At 40.7% G+C, this 19,195-nt stretch overlaps 1 protein-coding gene across 1 annotated transcript in view; it reads right to left on the bottom strand.

Moving 5' to 3' along the window:
- LOC145769664 (TGF-beta receptor type-1-like) overlaps positions 1-18,967 on the bottom strand; it is a 33,781-nt gene extending 14,814 nt beyond the window's left edge. Inside the window, exons 1-3 of the mRNA XM_082581332.1 lie at positions 18,856-18,967; positions 16,719-16,837; positions 12,989-13,142 (exon numbers count right to left, since the gene is read on the bottom strand). Coding sequence (XP_082437458.1) covers positions 12,989-13,142; positions 16,719-16,837; positions 18,856-18,928 — 346 coding nt within the window. The 5' untranslated portion in view covers positions 18,929-18,967. The remainder of the gene's footprint in view (positions 1-12,988; positions 13,143-16,718; positions 16,838-18,855) is intronic.
- Between the last annotated feature and the right edge of the window lie 228 nt (positions 18,968-19,195).

Here is a 19,195-nt window from a genome sequence, read left to right as displayed (position 1 = left end):
GCATTGTATCCAACCCTCCATACGAGGAAGGAACAAAATGATGATGATGAGTGTACATTGTACAAATGTACAACTGCAAGAAACGTACGTATTAATGGAGAGGCTGTAATTGCAAACAAAATATTTACTTTATTTTGCGTTTGCTTTCGTATGGCGGAAGTATATCGAATCGGATTCGATGTAGGCCTATCTAGGCTACTCTAGCAGGTCTCTAAGCTCGTTTATTTTTCCGGAGACCAAGCATGGCCTACCAGAGCTACATCTCGCCGGCCAAATTCTCGCGCCTGGCAGTCAAAACAAATAATCCGTTAAAAAATTGTGTTTATAAAATCCGTTAATTTTTTTTGCGTTCACTCAGAGAAGAACAATGCAAACAAGAAACCTGAAACATATTTGCAGTTGTATTTAAATGCACTGCTTCCCACGTAGGTGTAGAGCTAGTCTTCGAGTTTTTATAGGTCGACAGCGACGCTCATACTTTGCCTTGTTGGTGGAAAAATATTGCGAATGCGAATGAAGAGAAAGACATTTCGAATAATGAAATGGAGAAATGTTGGCTTGTGGAAGCCGGCCTAACATGGCCAACCGGCATGGGTCTGCTACTATTCGGTGAGTCTGATTCGGTGAGTTCCTAACCTCTAACCCTAACTCCTAACCCCTAACCCTAAAATGGCAATGATAATTAGGCTACGGTACCCAATAATTTAAAAAAAAAATTGAAAAAATCCCCCGTTAAGGGATCGGACTCACCGAAACGGGCCATTCCGAACCGGCATGGTAGCTTCGAAGGCCATTTAACGTTTGATAACTGTTTATTTTTTTCTTGCTGAGACTTAAGTTGAGACTTTTTCGCTGACACTTTACTTGGTCAACTTCTATTATAAGCTAATTCCTTTGAATAAACAGACACCGCTGTGGAATTTTAGAATTCTCCAAAAAAGGCTTTCTCCGAACTAGAATTTTTCGGAATTGGCTTCTGCAAATCTTACTCTTCGAATAGTAGCAGACTACAAATCTGGATGCTTAAAGTCTAAAACAGGGAAATACTTTCGAAAGAAGGCAAGATCCTTAACAGGTGGAAGAATACATTGAAGAGTTATAGGGGGACCTAGAAAGAACAACAAAACCATTTGAATTTGCTGAATCACTTCCAGGCCCAACTATTTTAAAAAGTGAAATCATATTTGATTTAAGTAAAACAAAAACAAACAAAGCATTAGGCCCAGACGATATAAGCACTGAAATGATAAAAGCACTGAATGACATTGGCATTAACGTCCTTCATGCACTCTTCAACAAAATAAACGACACCTGTGAAATTCCAACAAAATCCATTTTCATTACAATCCCGAAGAAACCAGACAAAAGAATGTGAAGAACATCGTACAATTAGCCTAATCATAAACAGACATTAATCAGCAACAACACTACACTTAACATTATAAAAACAAAAACAATAAGCTGACGTTTTCGTCTCACAGCAAAAATATGGTTAAATCTAAACATTTGAGAAACTTGCTTAACTAGCCCATACTAAATGATAACTGAAAAATTACGCAGCACAACGGGTCAAGTATTTGTGAAGTAAAATTAATTCCATAATTGTTCAGAAAAGGACTCAAGCAGATTACGCAAGATGGACAGAAGCACAACACGAGATTGTGGCAAAAATTAGCTTAATGTCCCATATTATTAAACTACTACTGGGAGTCATTTATGAACAGAATTAGAAACAAATTACACCCAGAAATAAACGAATGCCAATATGGGTTTATGCCTGACAAAGGAAGAAAGAATGCGGTCTTCATTATGAAAAATCTCGCTGAAAGATCAACCGAAATACAAAAAATATGTATATACTTGTGCTCATAGGCGTCGATTTTTTCTTAGAAGAGAGGAATTCTGGGTGGGCAAGAGTTTTCAAACAGATTTCATTGAATGTGTGTTTGCAAATTCGCAATGGTTCAGTCTTCGAAATGAGCATATTTTTACTTCGGCAAAAACGTTGCCGAGGCCAAACGGCAAAATTTGAAACTGCCTCGGCAATTACTGTAAATATTTATTAGGAAAAGATTGTACTAAAACATGTAAAACGAGAAGCGAAAAATATACTAGAGTAGTCTATTACGAACGCATTGTTTGATTTATTGTGGTGTAATAATACCAAAAGTAGTGATAAAGCGAGCAACGCGATACGCACGCTGTTACGGTAATTCACGTTAAAAAACTCACCGGGAGGGGAAAGTAAGTTAATTTTGGGTTGATTCAACGTTCGAGTCAGCACAAATCGATTTAATTTTTCCGGCGGGTTATATTGCGTAACAACAATGCCCAATAAGAAATTTACGTTTGTTTTACATTAATTTCGACATCTAGCGATGTTGAATTATCATAAAATAACGTGAATTACTCAACCAGGTACAGGTAACATATTAATAGCTCCCTGCGAGAAGATCGCCTCGATTTACGTAAGCTTATAAGCCAACATAATTTCGGCACAATTGGGACACTGCGAGCAACACAAAGTCTGTTTGATGAACTAGTCAGAATCGGTATCATCAGATGCTGTATCAGCTGGACGAGATAACGGAAAGCGAGGCGCAACAAGGAGTAGATGCTTACAATAATTTGACGTCTACTGGAGTTAAATCAATGCAAATAGCAGGCCTTGAAACAACTTTTTTTTTCCGACGGCCAAACGTGTCCGACTGAAGCAAGCTGTTCGGCGGCCAATCACAAGCACATGGCGGCCATCGGAACTTCGACACACATTTTTACTTCGGCAGAAGCGAAAAATATACTAGAGTAGTCTATCACGACCGCACTGTTTGATTTGTTGTGATGTAATAATGCCAAAAGTAGCGATAAAGCGAGCTACAAGATACGCACGTGGCACGCTGTTGCAGGAATTCACGTTAAATAACTCACGGGGAAAAGTGAGTTAATTTTGGGTTGATTCAACGTTCGAGTCAGCACAAATCGATTTAATTTTTCCGCTCGGTTATATTGCGTAACAACAATGCCCAATAAGAAAGTTACGTTTGTTTTACATTAATTCGACATCTAGCAACGTTGAATTATCATAAAATAACGTCAATTGCTCAACCAGAAACAGGTAACAAATTAATAGCTCCCTGCGAGAAGATTGCCTCGATTTACGTATACACTAACATAATTTCGGCACAATTGGGATACTGCGAACAACACAAAGTCTGTTTAATAAAGAACTAGCTGTCAGAATCGGAATCATCAGATGCTGTATCGGAGCACGAGGTTGTCGCGTCATCACTGGAATCAGACACATCAAGAGGCTCATAGCTTGGCTGTAAATCTATACCGTCTTTGCCGTTCGCAATGAAGCGTCCACGTTTTGCGGCTTTCGGGCTTTGATACCACTCCACAGGCCTCTTTTGTTTTCATAAAGATCCATCAGGGTGTTGATTAGGGAATAAATCTATGCTGTGCCATAACGACTGGGAGGAATGTTTAACCCTAACATTACAAGCGCTCGTGTGGCCTCGGCATTTTCATTGCCGACGCTAATTTTGAAAACTGAATTTATCGCATCAATAAAGTGTATTGTGGTGTCACTTACATCCTGCTTATGTCAGACATCAGCTGCTTGGTCAATCAATAATGTTAACAATTCAAGCATAGACAGGGTGTATTGTGATTTATCGAGTGCTTTAACTCTTTTCTAGTCCTTTGTGATTATAAGTGGCAAAGTACTACTACTTTATTTACAAGGCCGCTTGTGTAAAATTTTCTCGGAACTTCATGGCGGACAAATGCGGCCGACGGAAGGGCGAGACCCGGCGGACAAAATGTCGGTTTTTGTAGGTTAATCGCGGCGATGGCCGCCTTCAGTTTCGAGGCCTGAATTATAGGGTGATATTTTTATAAAAGATTCTCCCAGCTGGGCACGTGTCTAAGCGCCGTCGAAGTAGGAAGTAACCCAAATAAACCATCCAGCAATAGTAAGATTGAACATTCTAGTCTGGTGTAGTCTAAGTAAATTAGTTTTTTCTTGTAATCTTGTTGTCCTTACAATCACCTCGGCAATTGCCGACGCTAATTTCGAAAAGTGTGGTTAGTCTTTCTCACAAAAACTGCGTTTAGCGTCGCTGCAGCAATTAAGCTTTAATAGGTTGGATGTTTTCTTTCTTGCATCTTGCGATCTTATGAGCGCTGCTAAACTAAACAAACTTCTTTTATGTTTTCCTTTGCGACCTAAAAAGCGCGTGACTCGTGACCTGTTATCTTTAAAGTGGCGCCTTCGGATTTGCCGCATTTGTAAAAGCGATTGTTTTTAGTACGTCTTTAGTTTGTATCGGTTATTTTATTGTCATGTTCATTATGATGTCATATTCACATTCCCTTACGCTGACCGGGAACTGAAGTTTGATTGTGACGTAACGAAAGTGAGACCATTCGGAGAAAAGATCAAATTGCCGACGCAAATTTGGAGAAAAGATCAAACGTGGCTTTCTCTCACCAGTGAACAAAGACGGTTATTTTTCTTAAATGTATTAACAAAAGAAAAATGATCGAATCGCAATTTCTGCAACAAAATACACAACGTAAGATTGTTAAACTCAACACTAGAACTAGAACAAAAGAAGCTGTTGTTCGCTAGCCTGCCAGAATGAAATGATACGAATAAAACAGAGTACTGCCTCGCGGAGTACACGTGACAAAAGGAGTGCAGAAGTAATCAAGGAAGCATGCTAACTGCAGGCATTTGTGCATCCCCCCCAGCTCGTAAGGCGAAACTGTAGACTTACGAGCTCGACCCCTTGATTACCCATTGACCAGAGGATGCGTCTAAATCCAATGCCGGCCGTCGGGACCGCGTGGAACGGCGCAAAACAGGCGATTTTTCAATGTGAGGGACTCCACTTGTAGGTTCGGTTGGTTCCACTGAATCGAAAGGTAGCGGCTGCTTTGGAGGTTCAGGTGAGTGCTGTGGCTCACAAAGCTTCGGGCTTGAGGCTGGTGTCGGGCAGGTGAGTGCGGGCGGACTGTGATCTGCATCGAGAAGCAACATCGGAGATTCTCCAATTTCTGGGCTAGGGCCTATTTCGTGATGCGGAGGGTGGGGAGGGCAGTAGTCCGTTTCAGGAGGCTGGGCAAAAGAAGATGATGGGAGGCTCTGTGGGTGAGCAATGATGTTTGGTTGAGGAGGGATGGGATCGGCACATGCTTTAGTATGTGGAATTACTCGCAAGAAACGTCGATTCCGTTTTGTGATTCTGCCCGACCCGTCAACTTTCACTACATATTTGTCATGCGGCAACGTTTCGACAACCATTCCCACTTTGTCCCATTTTCGAGGATAGTTGCCGTTTTGGTTTTGGATAAATACGCGTTTTCCACATTGTAAGGTGCGTAAAGGACGAGTATGCTGAGACAGCGCCTTATCGGTTCGACCAGCTCGCAGGCGAAGGGCGTCTTCCTTTGCCTTCCATGTATCCCGCCATGTACGACGAATGTGACGATTGGAGAACTTGACTAGGCGGTTTACAAAACCGAATGCGTCGCGCAGAGGGTGACCGAACACGATCTCTGCTGGAGAGATGTCACAGTCAGGATCAGGTGTGTTTCGCAACTGTAACAATGCACGTAAGAAGGAATCGTTGTTCAGGTCTCCGTTTGGGCTCACATTAGTCATGAGCAAGCGTTTTACAGTTTTGACAGCCACCTCAGCTCGACCATTAGATTGAGGGAAGTAAGATGACGATATGCGGTGCTGCACACCCCAATTTTTAAGAAAGAGTTCAGTGACGGCAGCCGTAAATTCGGGACCCCCATCTGTAGATATTTCCTCAGGAACACCAAACGTGGCAAAGTACGAGCGCAAGAGTTGAGTCAAAGCAGCTGCTCCTGCGGCACTCGATCCTGATGGCGTGGCAAATACATCCGACCACCCAGAGAATCTGTCCCCAATGACCAAAAAGTGACGGCCCCCATAGTCAAAATAATCTGCAAAAATTTTCTCAAATGGTGTAGCTGGGGGATCACATGGCGTCGGGGGAGGAGCTGCTTGAGATGGAGCATTACGATTACATGAAGTACACGAGTCACGAATAGCATGGATATCATTAGTCATACCGGGCCAAAATACTATAGCACGTGCCCGGCGTTCCATGGCAGACACACCTTGATGACCAGCATGCAACGTTGAGAGTACTCTAGGCCTAAGCGATGGTGGTACAACAATACGATCATGATATAGAATAACGTCGTCTTCAACAAAGAACCCGTCACGATAGGGGAGATATGGGCGAATGTCGCCGGTGTTGGGAAAGGTGAATCCCGTTTCAATAGCTACCATTAACTTGCTAAGGTTTGGATCGGCGGCTGTTTCCCGAACGATTTCAGGCCATTGCAAGCAAAAGGCATGGGCGGCATCTGCCTGTATGGCAGTAACCAGCGCCATTTCTGCTACATTATTTTCTGCACACGACGCTACAGCAATGAGATCGCATGATACTGGGTGACGTGAGGCAGCATCGGCTGCGCAGTTGGTTGTGCCAGGTAAGTGTGCGATATCAAAGCGCCACATTAGTGTACGCTGTTTTAAACGAAACAGGCGAGTGTTAGTGATTTCGTCCAACGTACGGTCACCGAATATTTTTACCAATGGCTTATGATCCGTTACAATAACCAAATTATCACAGCCTTGCGTAAAATACTTTGTCTGTTCTAGGCCCCACGCAACTGCTAGGGCTTCGCCTTCTATGGGAGCATAACGTCGTTCGGCCGATGAGAGGAATCGGGATCCTGCAAGAGTCACTTTCCAACCTGATGAGCAGCAGTCCGGTATAGTGGAAGCACATACGCAATGTTTTTGGAGAAGGAAATATCCGATGCCTTTGTTGGACCAGTCAGGGCGCAAACATGTTCGACGGCAGGGGTCAAAGATTTCTACCCCATGGCGAATAGCATCAACGATTGCCGATTTGGAGGCGGCAAATGCGGAATCCAGCTCCTGAGACCATTCGAACTTATGCTTTGGGCTAAGGAACGGCTTGAACGGTGCCATTAGGTCACGCAGTTGAGCATAGTTTCCTACTTGGTTGATTAATCCGAACCAGCTGCGTATGTCTGTGATATTATTCGGGACTGGAAATTCTTGGATGGCGAGCAAGTATTTAGGGAGGGGCTCGACCATTGCTTCTGAGATACGGAATCCAGCGAAATCTACGGTGCGTTGGGCAAATTGAAACTTGTCCGGGTTAAGGACAATGCCCGCCCGTCCCACTAAAGTGAGGAATTTTATGGTTCGCCACCAATGTTCCTCCAGTTGGCTATCATAGAACACTGTGTCGTCGACACAGCGTTCTTTGCGCACAAAATCGGTTAATATGGTATTGAAACGGCGATTGTAGCCATCCCCAGAGGATAGGAATCCTTGCGGTGCCCTAGTGTAGCGCCATCTTCCAAAGGGAGTGATGAAAGTTGTGAGATGCCGATCAGAAGGACGCAGTGGAACACTGTGATAGCCGTTCCATGCGTCAGTCACCGATTTCCAAGTGTTTCCGGGGACACGACGGGACAGCTGGAATGGAGCTTCGGAGGCGAAGGTTTCTCTCTGGCAGAATTTGTTTAAGGGGGACAGGTCGACAGTACGGCGTGGTGAGCCATCATTTTTGCGTGTGATAACCATGCGATGACACCATGTGGTGGGTTCGCCGTGGGGGACTTTTTCAAGGATTCCCAGAGCCTCGTCGCGGAGGAGATCAGCGTGTACTTTTTCTTGCCAATGCAAGGGGATAGACGCTGGTGTATGAACGGCCACTGGTTTCGCGTTGGGGTCAACATGTATTTCTATGGGAGGACCAGCCATACAATGTAGCGCGCGGTGCGGGCAAGTGTTGAAAGTGGATGCGGCGTACCTCTGGAGTAGCCAGTTTGCCATCTTGTCATTGTTTTCAGGTGTGCATGGGAACGGAAGCTTGGTTGGGGGAGCTGGAACTGCACCACGTTGAGGGCAAGTGCACGACTCCAGTTGCTTGCTGGGTACTGTGCATCCACCGTTGACAAGTCTGACGACGTTGATTTCTGGTTCGATAAGATTGTGCGCCATTTCTTGCTTGATCTGATGTTCCCCTAGAGTTGGGAACTTCGGGGATAGGGCACCTAAATGCAATAGTGTGTCATGAGATAAGTATAACTTGTCGACGTCTGGACTGATGTAAATCATGCACCGACGTTCAACATTGCAGCCGTGCGCTGTACCCCGAATGATGGCACGAAATGCTCCTGTAATGGAAATAGTAGAGCGATTTGCAGCTATTAGGTTTGGTGCGGGTACAAGGGTCTCTTGTCCAAAGCCGGATTGCACAAAGTTCTTCAGTGACCATACATTTATTTGGGCACCAGTATCTGCGATTGCTGTTACTTGTGCTATCACGCTAGTGTACCTGCCTTGATGACATGAGTCATCCATAGATATGTCTACCCGAACTGTGGGATGTTCTCGCATGCGGGATGGTGTCCAATGCCCTTTTTGGAATGTGTGGTGAGGACCACGAATTGTTGAGAACATTGGGTCTCGGGCTGCGATGTCAGTTTGTGTTGAGGCAAATGTGCCTATTTGAGGTACAGTAGGTGCTACACAGAGTGCTCCGACTGATGCATCTTTAGGAGGAGCGCCCCATTTGTTTTTATGACGAGATGACCGAAAGCATTCGAGACAAAGGGAATAAGGCGTAGTGTTCCAACCTCTGGGGCCTTCTCTGTAACGATTGAATAATCTATTGCATTTAGGGCAGTGAGTTTTTTGTGACCAATTGGGAGAGGAAGGTGCTGCCTGGATGTGTCCACGGTCTCTTGGAATAGGGCTTTGGCTTTTCTTGCGCTTGAACGTCGACACTGCCGAAACGTCATGAGATGGTACCGCATTGCGAGCCATTTCTTTAATCTCGACAAGGGCGATGATATCGTTGATGGGAATCGACAATACTTTGTCCATTCCCATCATTTCGCGACGAATCTCACTGTCCGAAATTCCACTGAGTAGTGTGTCGCGGATCATGTGATCTGTATAACTAACTTTCAGCCCGCAGGAACATTTCGTAGTGAACGCACATATATCCGCTTTTCCTCGAGCACGAGCTGCAAAAGCGCGAAATTTTTCGTCGCGCATTTGGTGCATCGCCATAAACTCCGACCGTAACACCCCTGTGGCGACAGGTATAACGGCCAGTTGTCGCATTGCAAGCAAAAGTTCATCTACAGGTTTGCTCACTGTCTCAGCGTCAGCTTGGAGAAGGCTGTCCCCTAGGGCTTGGCCGGTACATTGAAATAACTGGACTGAAGCTGCTTCATCAGGAATGCTGCAACCTTCTTTAAAAGCCTTCCATCTTCTGGTGAACACGCTCCATTCTTCTGGAGAAACTCCAATATCTACAGTAGGTCGATTTAGCTTCGGGCCAAGGTTTACGGGCGCTGGAGCGTTGCGCGTCGTGGCAGCATGACTGTACGTGTGACTTTGCAGCACCACACAAGCAACCGCTTCGGGCACGTCGGCTGTTTCAAAATTACAGTTGGGAAAGGCGCATGTTATCACCACCATTCCACAAATTTCTTTAAATTAACCTTATCCTATTGCGATTCGATCATGAACAAAGACGGTTATTTTTCTTAAATGTATTAACAAAAGAAAAATGATCGAATCGCAATTTCTGCAACAAAATACACAACGTAAGATTGTTAAACTCAACACTAGAACTAGAACAAAAGAAGCTGTTGTTCGCTAGCCTGCCAGAATGAAATGATACGAATAAAACAGAGTACTGCCTCGCGGAGTACACGTGACAAAAGGAGTGCAGAAGTAATCAAGGAAGCATGCTAACTGCAGGCATTTGTGCAACCAGGAATTGCCAGCTGTGGCAGTTGCCGTAGCAACAACAATGCAGTGCGTACCGCCGTTTTTCCACGCAGCGTTGTTACGGAATTGCTTTGTTCTGTCGGATACCTAGCGAGAGACATAGCGTAAAACAAGAAGTTGCGCTGCAGTTGGTTGGATAGTCCAGCGTTTAAGAAAAACGGAAATAATTGTAACGAACACTTCATAAGTGGCATGAAAACAGGGTGGGCAAAACATATTTTGCCCACCCTCGTTTCACGGCAGGGTGGGCGTCGCCCACCCTGCCCACCCTATTTCGACGCCTATGCTTGTGCTTCATTGACTATAAAAAAGCGTTTGATAAAGTCCAACACAACGGAATGTTATGCATGCTCGACCGAATTGGAATTGACAACAAAGATCTAAGAATTATCCAAAATTTATATTACGAACAATCAGCTGCTTTTGGGATTAATGATGATTGCAGTGACTATACGCCCACTCAAAAAAGAGTAAAACAACTGTGTGCTATCACCAGATCTTCTCTCATTATACATACAGTGAAATAATTTTAAGACATACGGTACGGTATTGAAGATGAAAGCTAAGTATCAGTATTGGAGGAAACAAGATTAACCACATACGGTAGCTGATGACACTGTTTTGATAGCTGACTCAGAAGTAAAACTGAAGAACACAAGTACCGCATGTACGAAGAGCAAAATATTTGGCATGGGACTAAAAAAGCAAAAAACTGAAACAATGGTCATAACTAGGGCAACCAATTTTTTGACCTAAAAACTTGAAATTTTGACTTTATAATTTACAAATTTTGACCTAATTTTGACCAATAGCTTTCTGCGTTTGCAACCCAAATGCGAAATACAAAGCATATTAGAAATCAAACCGTTAGGTAAGGATATTTTCTTTTCTAATGAAATATGAGAAAAATGTGGAAGACTCAAGGACACCACATCTATCGAACAGCGAACAGGTATAAAGAAAGTCACTCGAAAAACTGCAAAAGATAAATATGGAGTGTCTTTAAATATCCCGAAATTACTGAGAGGGTTTTGCACTATTATACTTCAACATCAACTAATGTTTCACATTATCGCCTTTGAAGTACCTGTCTCTCGCCAAAATTTTTCCTAAAATAGAGAAATAGGCTACAGAAGTTGCTTGGGAGTTCCTCAGTAGGCTATAAAAATGTAGTGAAATATCATCTCGTCCCATTTTCACAATGCACTTGATGTCATTCCTTGAGATTCTTGCTTGAATATATTTTCCAATTCGGCAGTCATCAACACCAAAGTTAAGGGACCTCATTTTCTGGTAAGCTTCTTGAATGGTGTATCGGCTGTCTTCCATCTTCTGAATTGAATCGAACAGTGCGCTGTACTGCTCCTCTATTTCTACAAGGTGAGTAGCTAAGTTGGGAGCTTTTACAGCATCTTAAGCACGCCGCAGCAAGACACCACCATCATGGAAGTCTTCCGCAATATTCCTTACTTCTGGTAGACTTCTTGAATAATAGTAAGCAGCTTTCAACCAAATAACCCATCTAGTTACATTTGGCTGTGGAGGTTGGCCAATGGAAGTAAAACTAGCTCTTCTTGACCTGTTTTTAATGGTCACTGCTTTAACCCTGGCAACCAACTGATCAACAGCAGGGTAGTTGGCTAATATTCAATCGTCAGTAGTGGGCGAAACAAGATTATTACCTCAGAAATTGCAACAAATCGATTATTACGTCAGAATAGCAACAAAAATTGCAACAAAAAATCAGTATCTGTGTAGCTTTTAATAAAATATCAATAGAGAGAAAAAAAACTACATTAAAAGAAAATTTTGACCTAACCATGAATTTTGACTTTTTTTTTACTTAATAACTTTGAAACTTCTCTTCGTGTCAGCCTGAAATTTAGTTTGTGGACGTTTTATGAACTTTGAGCAAGGCAGAAAAATTTTGACTTTATTGACTTTTGGTTGCCCTAGTCATAACATAGAACGAAACTCCTATTTGTAATTTATCAGTTAGTGAAACAATTCTTAAACAGGTCCAAAAATTCAAACACTTCCACGGTACTGTGGTTAATTGGGATGCAAGGGACGAAACAGAACTCAACATAAGAACAGTTCAAGCAAAAACAAGCTTCCAACAAATGGAACCAACTCTTTGCAATAAAAATATATCCTTTAAGACAAGGTTTAAAGTTTTAAATTGCTATATTAATCCTGTCATTCAATAAAACGCAGAAACCTGGAATATCTCAACAAAAATGGCTGAAAAATTAATGTTTTTGAGATGTGGTGCTTACATAGAATGCAACGTATTTTATGGTTTGCTTATCAGACAAAGAGGTTTTACCACAAGTGAACGAAACCAAATCTCCGTTTAAAAATATTAAAACAAGGCAATATAAATTTCTCGGCAATGTGATAAGAAAGCAAAAACTGGAGCATCTCTCTATAACCGGTAAAATGTTTGGAAAGCGGGAACCTGGCAAATAAAGACAAACTCATCTAAAATAACCTAATGACAAGGCAAAAACAATCATAACATATCATAGGAATACTTAGTTTAATTATTCATCCGAGGCCGTTGATGCCTGATACAAACAAGGCAATTGAAGAAGTATTCTTGTGCGCAAGCAGTATAAATTTAAACTCCAAAAGACAAACAAAAATACAAAGTTGGGTGGATCAACAAATTGTGACAATCACATGGCTGAAGTGCATTAAAACTAATAAACTTTGAAAGTTTTTGTAATTTTTTGAACTCTTGCAGTCAAACAGTTCAGTACTCATTCATTATTTCTACGTACGTCAAGGTCAATTTCATGGTCGTACGTAGGTCAATTTCTTGGTGAGAAGACGACACAATTTTCACAATTATTAGGCAATGTGATAAGTTAAAAAGTAAAACTCTGCTTAGTTATAAACTGTTTTTTTTTTTATCTGTAACTAAAAGTAATTTTCTTAAATTTATTAAAATTGGATATATGGTGCTGTGAATAACATTAAACTGAGATTTTTCTTGACGCATATACACCTGAATAGTAATATTCAATATAATACATAGTTGTTTTGCTTGGTACCTAATTAAAATTTTTACTACTTCTTTAATTTTACCTTCATCAGGAACAGTTGGAGTGAGTGTGGGGGACAGACCAAAGTTGCACATATCTTCGTTGTCGCAGCATTCAGTTTGAACGTTTGAATTATTGGCATGTCGACATTGAAAAATCACCTTCTTTTTAGGCAAACAACCATACAATATTCGAACCTGAAACCATAAGCAGTGTTTTGAAATCCTGTTGCTTTTGATCAGGGCTGCGATTTTTGCCTTTTTCGGTGACGAGGTCACTCGACACGCGCCATCACTATTCGACAAACGCCGTGCCTTACAGAAAAAAAAAAAAAAAAAAAAACGAAAAAAAGAGAATAAAAAGGAAAAAAAACTGAGAGAGGACTAAACATCGTCAGGTCGAGAAACAATCGGGGGGGGGGGAGGGCATCACGTGATCCCATCATAAGAGTGCTGACTTACGTAAACTTTCCTTCGCCAGGTACTTCAAAGCAAGGTCTAAAAGCGACGCTTCACACGAAAAACTCCCAAGGCGTCAGCGCCGCCATTTTGAACACTGCGGGAGAATGCTTTGATCGAAGTTCCAACGCCTGGCATCAAACATTTCGCAACACACGTTTCGTGCTATTCGACACAACGGGTTTCTTTTATAGATAAAATAACCTAGGCTACGTTGAGTTGTCAACGTCTATGCCAGTTTGTATTTCGCAGTTTGAGCTAAGTAACAATATTGCTCTGGTAAAATGACTGTTAGATACTTGCTATGAAAGTTTTTCACATGTAGAAAACAGCCTAGTTTCCGACCAGACGTTCAGAAATACAGATGAAAAAAGCCGCTATTTTTATGGAAAGGAACATTTTGAACACTGCGGGAAAATGCTTTGATCGAAGTTCTAACGCCTGGCATCAAATATTTCGCAACACACGTCTCGTGCTATTCAACACAACGGGTTTCTAACTTTCTTCAAAGTAGGCTACTTTTACTTGTCAACGTCTATGCAAGTTTGTATTTATGTCTGACTTATGCACTTGTTGTTCCAAGAATGGAGAATTTTTTTGCAATGTGAATAAAGAATAGTAGACAGATAAACACGGTTGCAACTCGACTTCCTTCCACTAAAAGGGTTTCTGTGATTACGTAATGGGCGATTTTGCACTTGCATTCACAAAAGCACACAACCTAGCTAGCAAAACCAGTCGTTTTTACATTGATTCAACGTCTGTAGACGTTGAATCGAAAAAACGAGAAGCGAAAAATATACTAGAGTAGTCTATCACGACCGCACTGTTTGATTTGTTGTGATGTAATAATACCAAAAGTAGCGATACGCACGCTGTTAATACGTTAATTCACCTTAAATAACTCAGGGAGGAAAAGTAAGTTAATTTTGGGTTACCTTTAAAGTAAGTTAACGGCACAAATCGATTTAAATTTCCTGGAGGCTTATATTGCGTAGGCTACCCAGACAGCAAAAATTATCATTTTACATTGATTTAACGTCTACAGACGTGAAGTCAATGCAAAAATAACAAATTTTGATGCCTGCGTTTCAATGCCCAAGAAGAAATTTACGTTTGTTTTACATTAATTCGACATCTAGCGACGTTGAATTGAATTATCATAAAATAACGTTAATTGTTCAACCAGGTACCGGTAACAAATTAATAGCTCACTGCGAGATGATTGCCTCGATTGACGTTTACACTAACATAATTTCGGCGCAATTGGGACACTGCGAGCAAACACGAGTCTGTTTGATAAAGAACTAGCTGTCAGAATCGGAATTATCAGATACTGTATCGGAGGATGAGGTTGTCGCTTCGTCACTAGAATACTTGAAGATGCAAAACTGCCCGTTCATGAACGCGCGATGCCATATGATCGGAAGCATTACTTTACTGCCCAAGAACCATTTATCGAATTTCGTACTACTTTTTTAACTTGACCTCGTAGCTTTTCTAATTCCAATTTGTTTCCGTCATAAAATTCTTTACAAATTTTGCAAAATACCACACTAACTTTTCCTTCTGTTTGATAATCTATAGCAGGTAAATTCTACTTTTTAACTGTACCTTCTTTCACTATAATTTATATTGGCAACGACATCGGTAAACAATAAGCATTCGATGAAAAAATAACTTTTGCGTAACAATAAGCCGGTATTTATAAGGTTGCAAACTTTTGACAGTTCACAAGAGCATTGTCAGCGCATAAAATAGCTTGCGTGATGCTCTGGGCTACCGCCGTGTGACACGCGATGAAGAAACGCATAAAATTTCGCTTGATTAAACATTAAAGCATACGGCAATTGCCGCCGTAATCCAAGGTTTGTTGATTTGGCGACGGCAATGTTTTTGCCGTCGTAGATACAAGCTAATTTCGAGGGCTGTATACATGTCCGGTAGGTACATAACTTAGCGCTTGATACTCCTTTGCAATCACTCAACCAGCGTGCGATTAATAGACCGGGAGCCCGCGACGTCCACCCTAGGTGAAAAAGTTACCAATTTCTATTCATACAGCGATGTCCGGTGGTATGTGGGTACTCATAATCTGGAAGTCTGCCGGGCCGCCGGTGGTGGGTATGGAAATGGGGGGCATTTTTCATGGCCCAAAAAATGCGCTAGGTCAGCTGAAATAGTTACCGCTTGAAACTTAGTTGGTTGTAAAGTAAATTGTTTCTAGATGAATTTTGATTATACTTTACATTAGAATTAGATGTTACTCAGAACATGCACTTAGTAGTATTAACAGAGGGTTCAGGGGTACTTAAGGACCCAGAACCTTTCCAGTGTGTCTTTTTTCAGTTTTGTTTTTAATGCACGTTGTAGAACACAACAAGATGAAAATAAAAAAGCTTATATATATGCCAACAAGCAAACTTAAGAACTATGTATTGTATGGTGTCCGACAAATTGTTCGTAAGCAATTGTTCGTAAAGCAATTGTTCGTAAAACAATTGTTTGTAAAATTAATTCTTTGTAAAACAATACTTCCTAAAACATTTTTTCGTGCATGCAGTTAAAATTTGATGTATACGAAGAAATGCTTTACAAAGAATTGTTTTATGGATTTCATTTTACGAAAAACAGTTTACGAACAATTGCTTTACGAACAATTTGCCTATTACCGTACAACATCATTTTCCAGTGTGCTTTCATGTTATATATATATTATAAAAAAAATGTGCTGGTTCTATTTAAGAGTAAGATAAAGGTGGTTTCTATACTTAATTCCAAGCTTCGGGGGATAAAAAGAAAAGGTCCTTATTGTACTAAGCCTTGGGTACAATTATTACAAATTAGAATAAAGTGATCAGCTCGTTTCTCTATGGCGGATATTTCTTCAGAAGCTATGCCTATCCAATCCATTATCAAATTAAGTACACCATGGGTAAAGTAAACAGTGCTTTTCAACAACCAGCTTAAGCTTGATGTTAAGCCCAGATCTCATGATTAGAAAGTGAGTGGCTTATCCGCTGCATGATCTAACCACTCCATTTAAGAGTGCATTCCAATAAGATTTACCAAACAAATTGAACTTTTTACCACAAGTACAAACAATGAATGAACAAAGTATAAGATGAAAGTAAAATAAGTTCAGTTTATCATACCACCATATTTAGCAAAATCACTGAAATTTAAAACAGTATAGCGATTGGGAGATGTTAATCAAATCTCTTCATATGAAAAAATATTAATGTATAGGGGATTGTCATAAAGGATGTGATGACAGCAATTTACAACAACATAAATCAGTAGTTTCAGACATACTTTATTTAATCGCACTTCTCGTGTTGTATAGCACATTCCACCTTCATCAGTAGTACATGTTTCATTATTTTGACAGGAAACACTTTGCCTTGCATCTTCATCACAATAACATGTCCTTGCTTCGAAAATATTGAGATTTGAAATAATTATTTAACTTTAAGTTTAAATAACTGCAAAATAGAGTTTAGAAGTGAGTGACTTATTATTGGCCTAAATCCGAAAAAGCCAGCTAAAGTGAATTTTTTGGATAAATCCAGTCGGAAAAATATAGTTAACAGGTGCAAAGAACCAAAAAATATTTACAATGTATGGCTGATTGTAATAAAACACATCTTTCTTGTAGCATGATGTCAACACATCTCTTGATTCGAGTTGTAGCAAATGAACAACGTTGTGCTACTTTGCTCAATTACTTATCCTATAGGCCTTGTAGGTTATGCTTTTTGAGGCAAATGTTAAAGTAAGGAAACTTTGATCACAAACAGTCGATTGTGGAGTGGCACCTCCTTGACAGTAACCCTTCATTTTTCTCATTATTATGAACAGTAAACTGTTCCAGACAGAAATTACCACGGCCCTTCTTAGGGCGATATGGCCTTCTAAATTGTTGCATGCAGTTGCTCCAATAATTTGGGTGACATGTAATCATTTTGGTGGTGTATAAGTCCCCATCCTGGTCAAAAATACCACAAAGTCATAGAATGAAACCAACCAAAAAAATACAAAGTGAAGTGTGAACGGCAGCTTCACAGCTTTATCTTTGCTTTGTTATTTTTGATTTGCTAATAGGTTGAGAAAATAGCCAAGAAAAGATGAATCAGTGAAGGCATAAAAGAGGTTAAATGGCAATATACACACACTTCACAATCACAGTATCATATATATCTTGATCATTCCAATTTATGCTATCATTGTATGTCAGGCATCTAAGCTCCCAGCGGCCATGCCCGCCGAGAAGTAGTTAAATGGCTTCCGAAACTATCGTGCCTGTAAGCCATGTTTGGTTGCTGGCTTCCACAAAGTCAACATTTCTCCACAACTTTTTTTACAAACAATGCGAAGCCAAAGTCTCTCACGTGGCGATGGGCAATAGCACTGAGCTATCAACTTATAAAAAATTGAAGACTAGATCTACACCTACTTGGCAAGCAGTGTATTTAAACACAAGTATGTTTCAGGACTTTGTTTACGTTGTTCTGACCTGAGTGAACGCAAAAACACAATTTAGCCTAATTAACTAATTTTTGAAAACATGAATTTTAAACAGACATTATATTTTGGCTGCCAGGCATGAGCATTTGGCTGCCAGGAAGAAAAGATCTACAGCTACCGCAAAATGACTTCGGACCTTTTTACCAAAATTTACGCCAGGTTTGTAGCTGTGCGTTTTACATCAGATCATACCACTAACAATAAGCATTGTGACTAACAATGCGAAGATTGTGAAAAATGTGAAGAAGGTTATAATAATGCAATATGACAAATTATTAAGAAAGGTCGATAGTTTTTATTAAAAAATTTCATTGTATACAAAATGCTTGTTTTTCTTGAAAATTTAGAAAGGTCCGAAGTCATTTTGTGGTAGCTGTGGTTCTGGTAGGCCATGCTTGATTACTGGAAAAATAAAGAAGTTTAGAGGCCTGGTATTTCGTCCAGGGCAGCAACTTGTACACCAGCTACAATTTTTTAATACAAGCACTGGAGCACAACAAAATTTTATCAAAACTTTTTCTTTAATAGCAACGTTGAAAAGGCACTGTCTATAGACCTTGTTGATCACCTATTTGAGCTTGTCTGCCCCGATAGCTCAGTTGGTTACTGCGCAACTTTGTGAACGAAGAAGCTTCAAGATCAAGCGGCGCTAGTTCGACTCTCGGGATGTGCGCTTGAGCAACGCACGTTTAGGAATGCTCTCCTTTCAGCGGCACCTAATGGATCGAATAATTCCCCGGCAACAACACTTTAACAATTGGAAACTTCACTCTGTCAATATCGGCAACCAGCCCTGCGTCAAAAGCCTCTACACGTATGCGAAACTACCAGGAATAACCTATCAAGGCTTTGTCAGTCCGAAGATAAAGATTCAAAACAACCAACTATTTTTTAATGCAAAATACAGCATAGCCTATTTTCTTACCTGTAATTTGCTGAATATTTACAAATATTCCACAAAGACTTGATATCACCATAAAGGATATTTTATCCATCATCCACTGCTGGTTCCACACAATACTAGATATGTACTGGTAGTCGAAACTTCGAAAGCGTGTTCAATGACACTAGGCTACTGCGAGATAGAAGATCATAAACAAGTTTATTCAATTTTGAAAGTTGCTGAACCATAAAAATTAAAAGTTGAAGTTAATGAACCATACAATATAAAAAGTTAGTGAAGTGTTGCCAAATGAACATGTAGTACCCAATTTGGAAAAATTATGAAATGGAAAATTTTTTATTTCTGTAATATATGTGCTCCG

Source organism: Aplidium turbinatum, chromosome 4 (assembly GCF_918807975.1).
Source record: "Aplidium turbinatum chromosome 4, kaAplTurb1.1, whole genome shotgun sequence".
NCBI classification, from domain to species: Eukaryota; Metazoa; Chordata; class Ascidiacea; order Aplousobranchia; family Polyclinidae; genus Aplidium; species Aplidium turbinatum.
The sequence above is the reverse complement of the archived record's forward strand: the minus strand, read 5'-3'. Positions and strand labels throughout refer to the sequence as shown.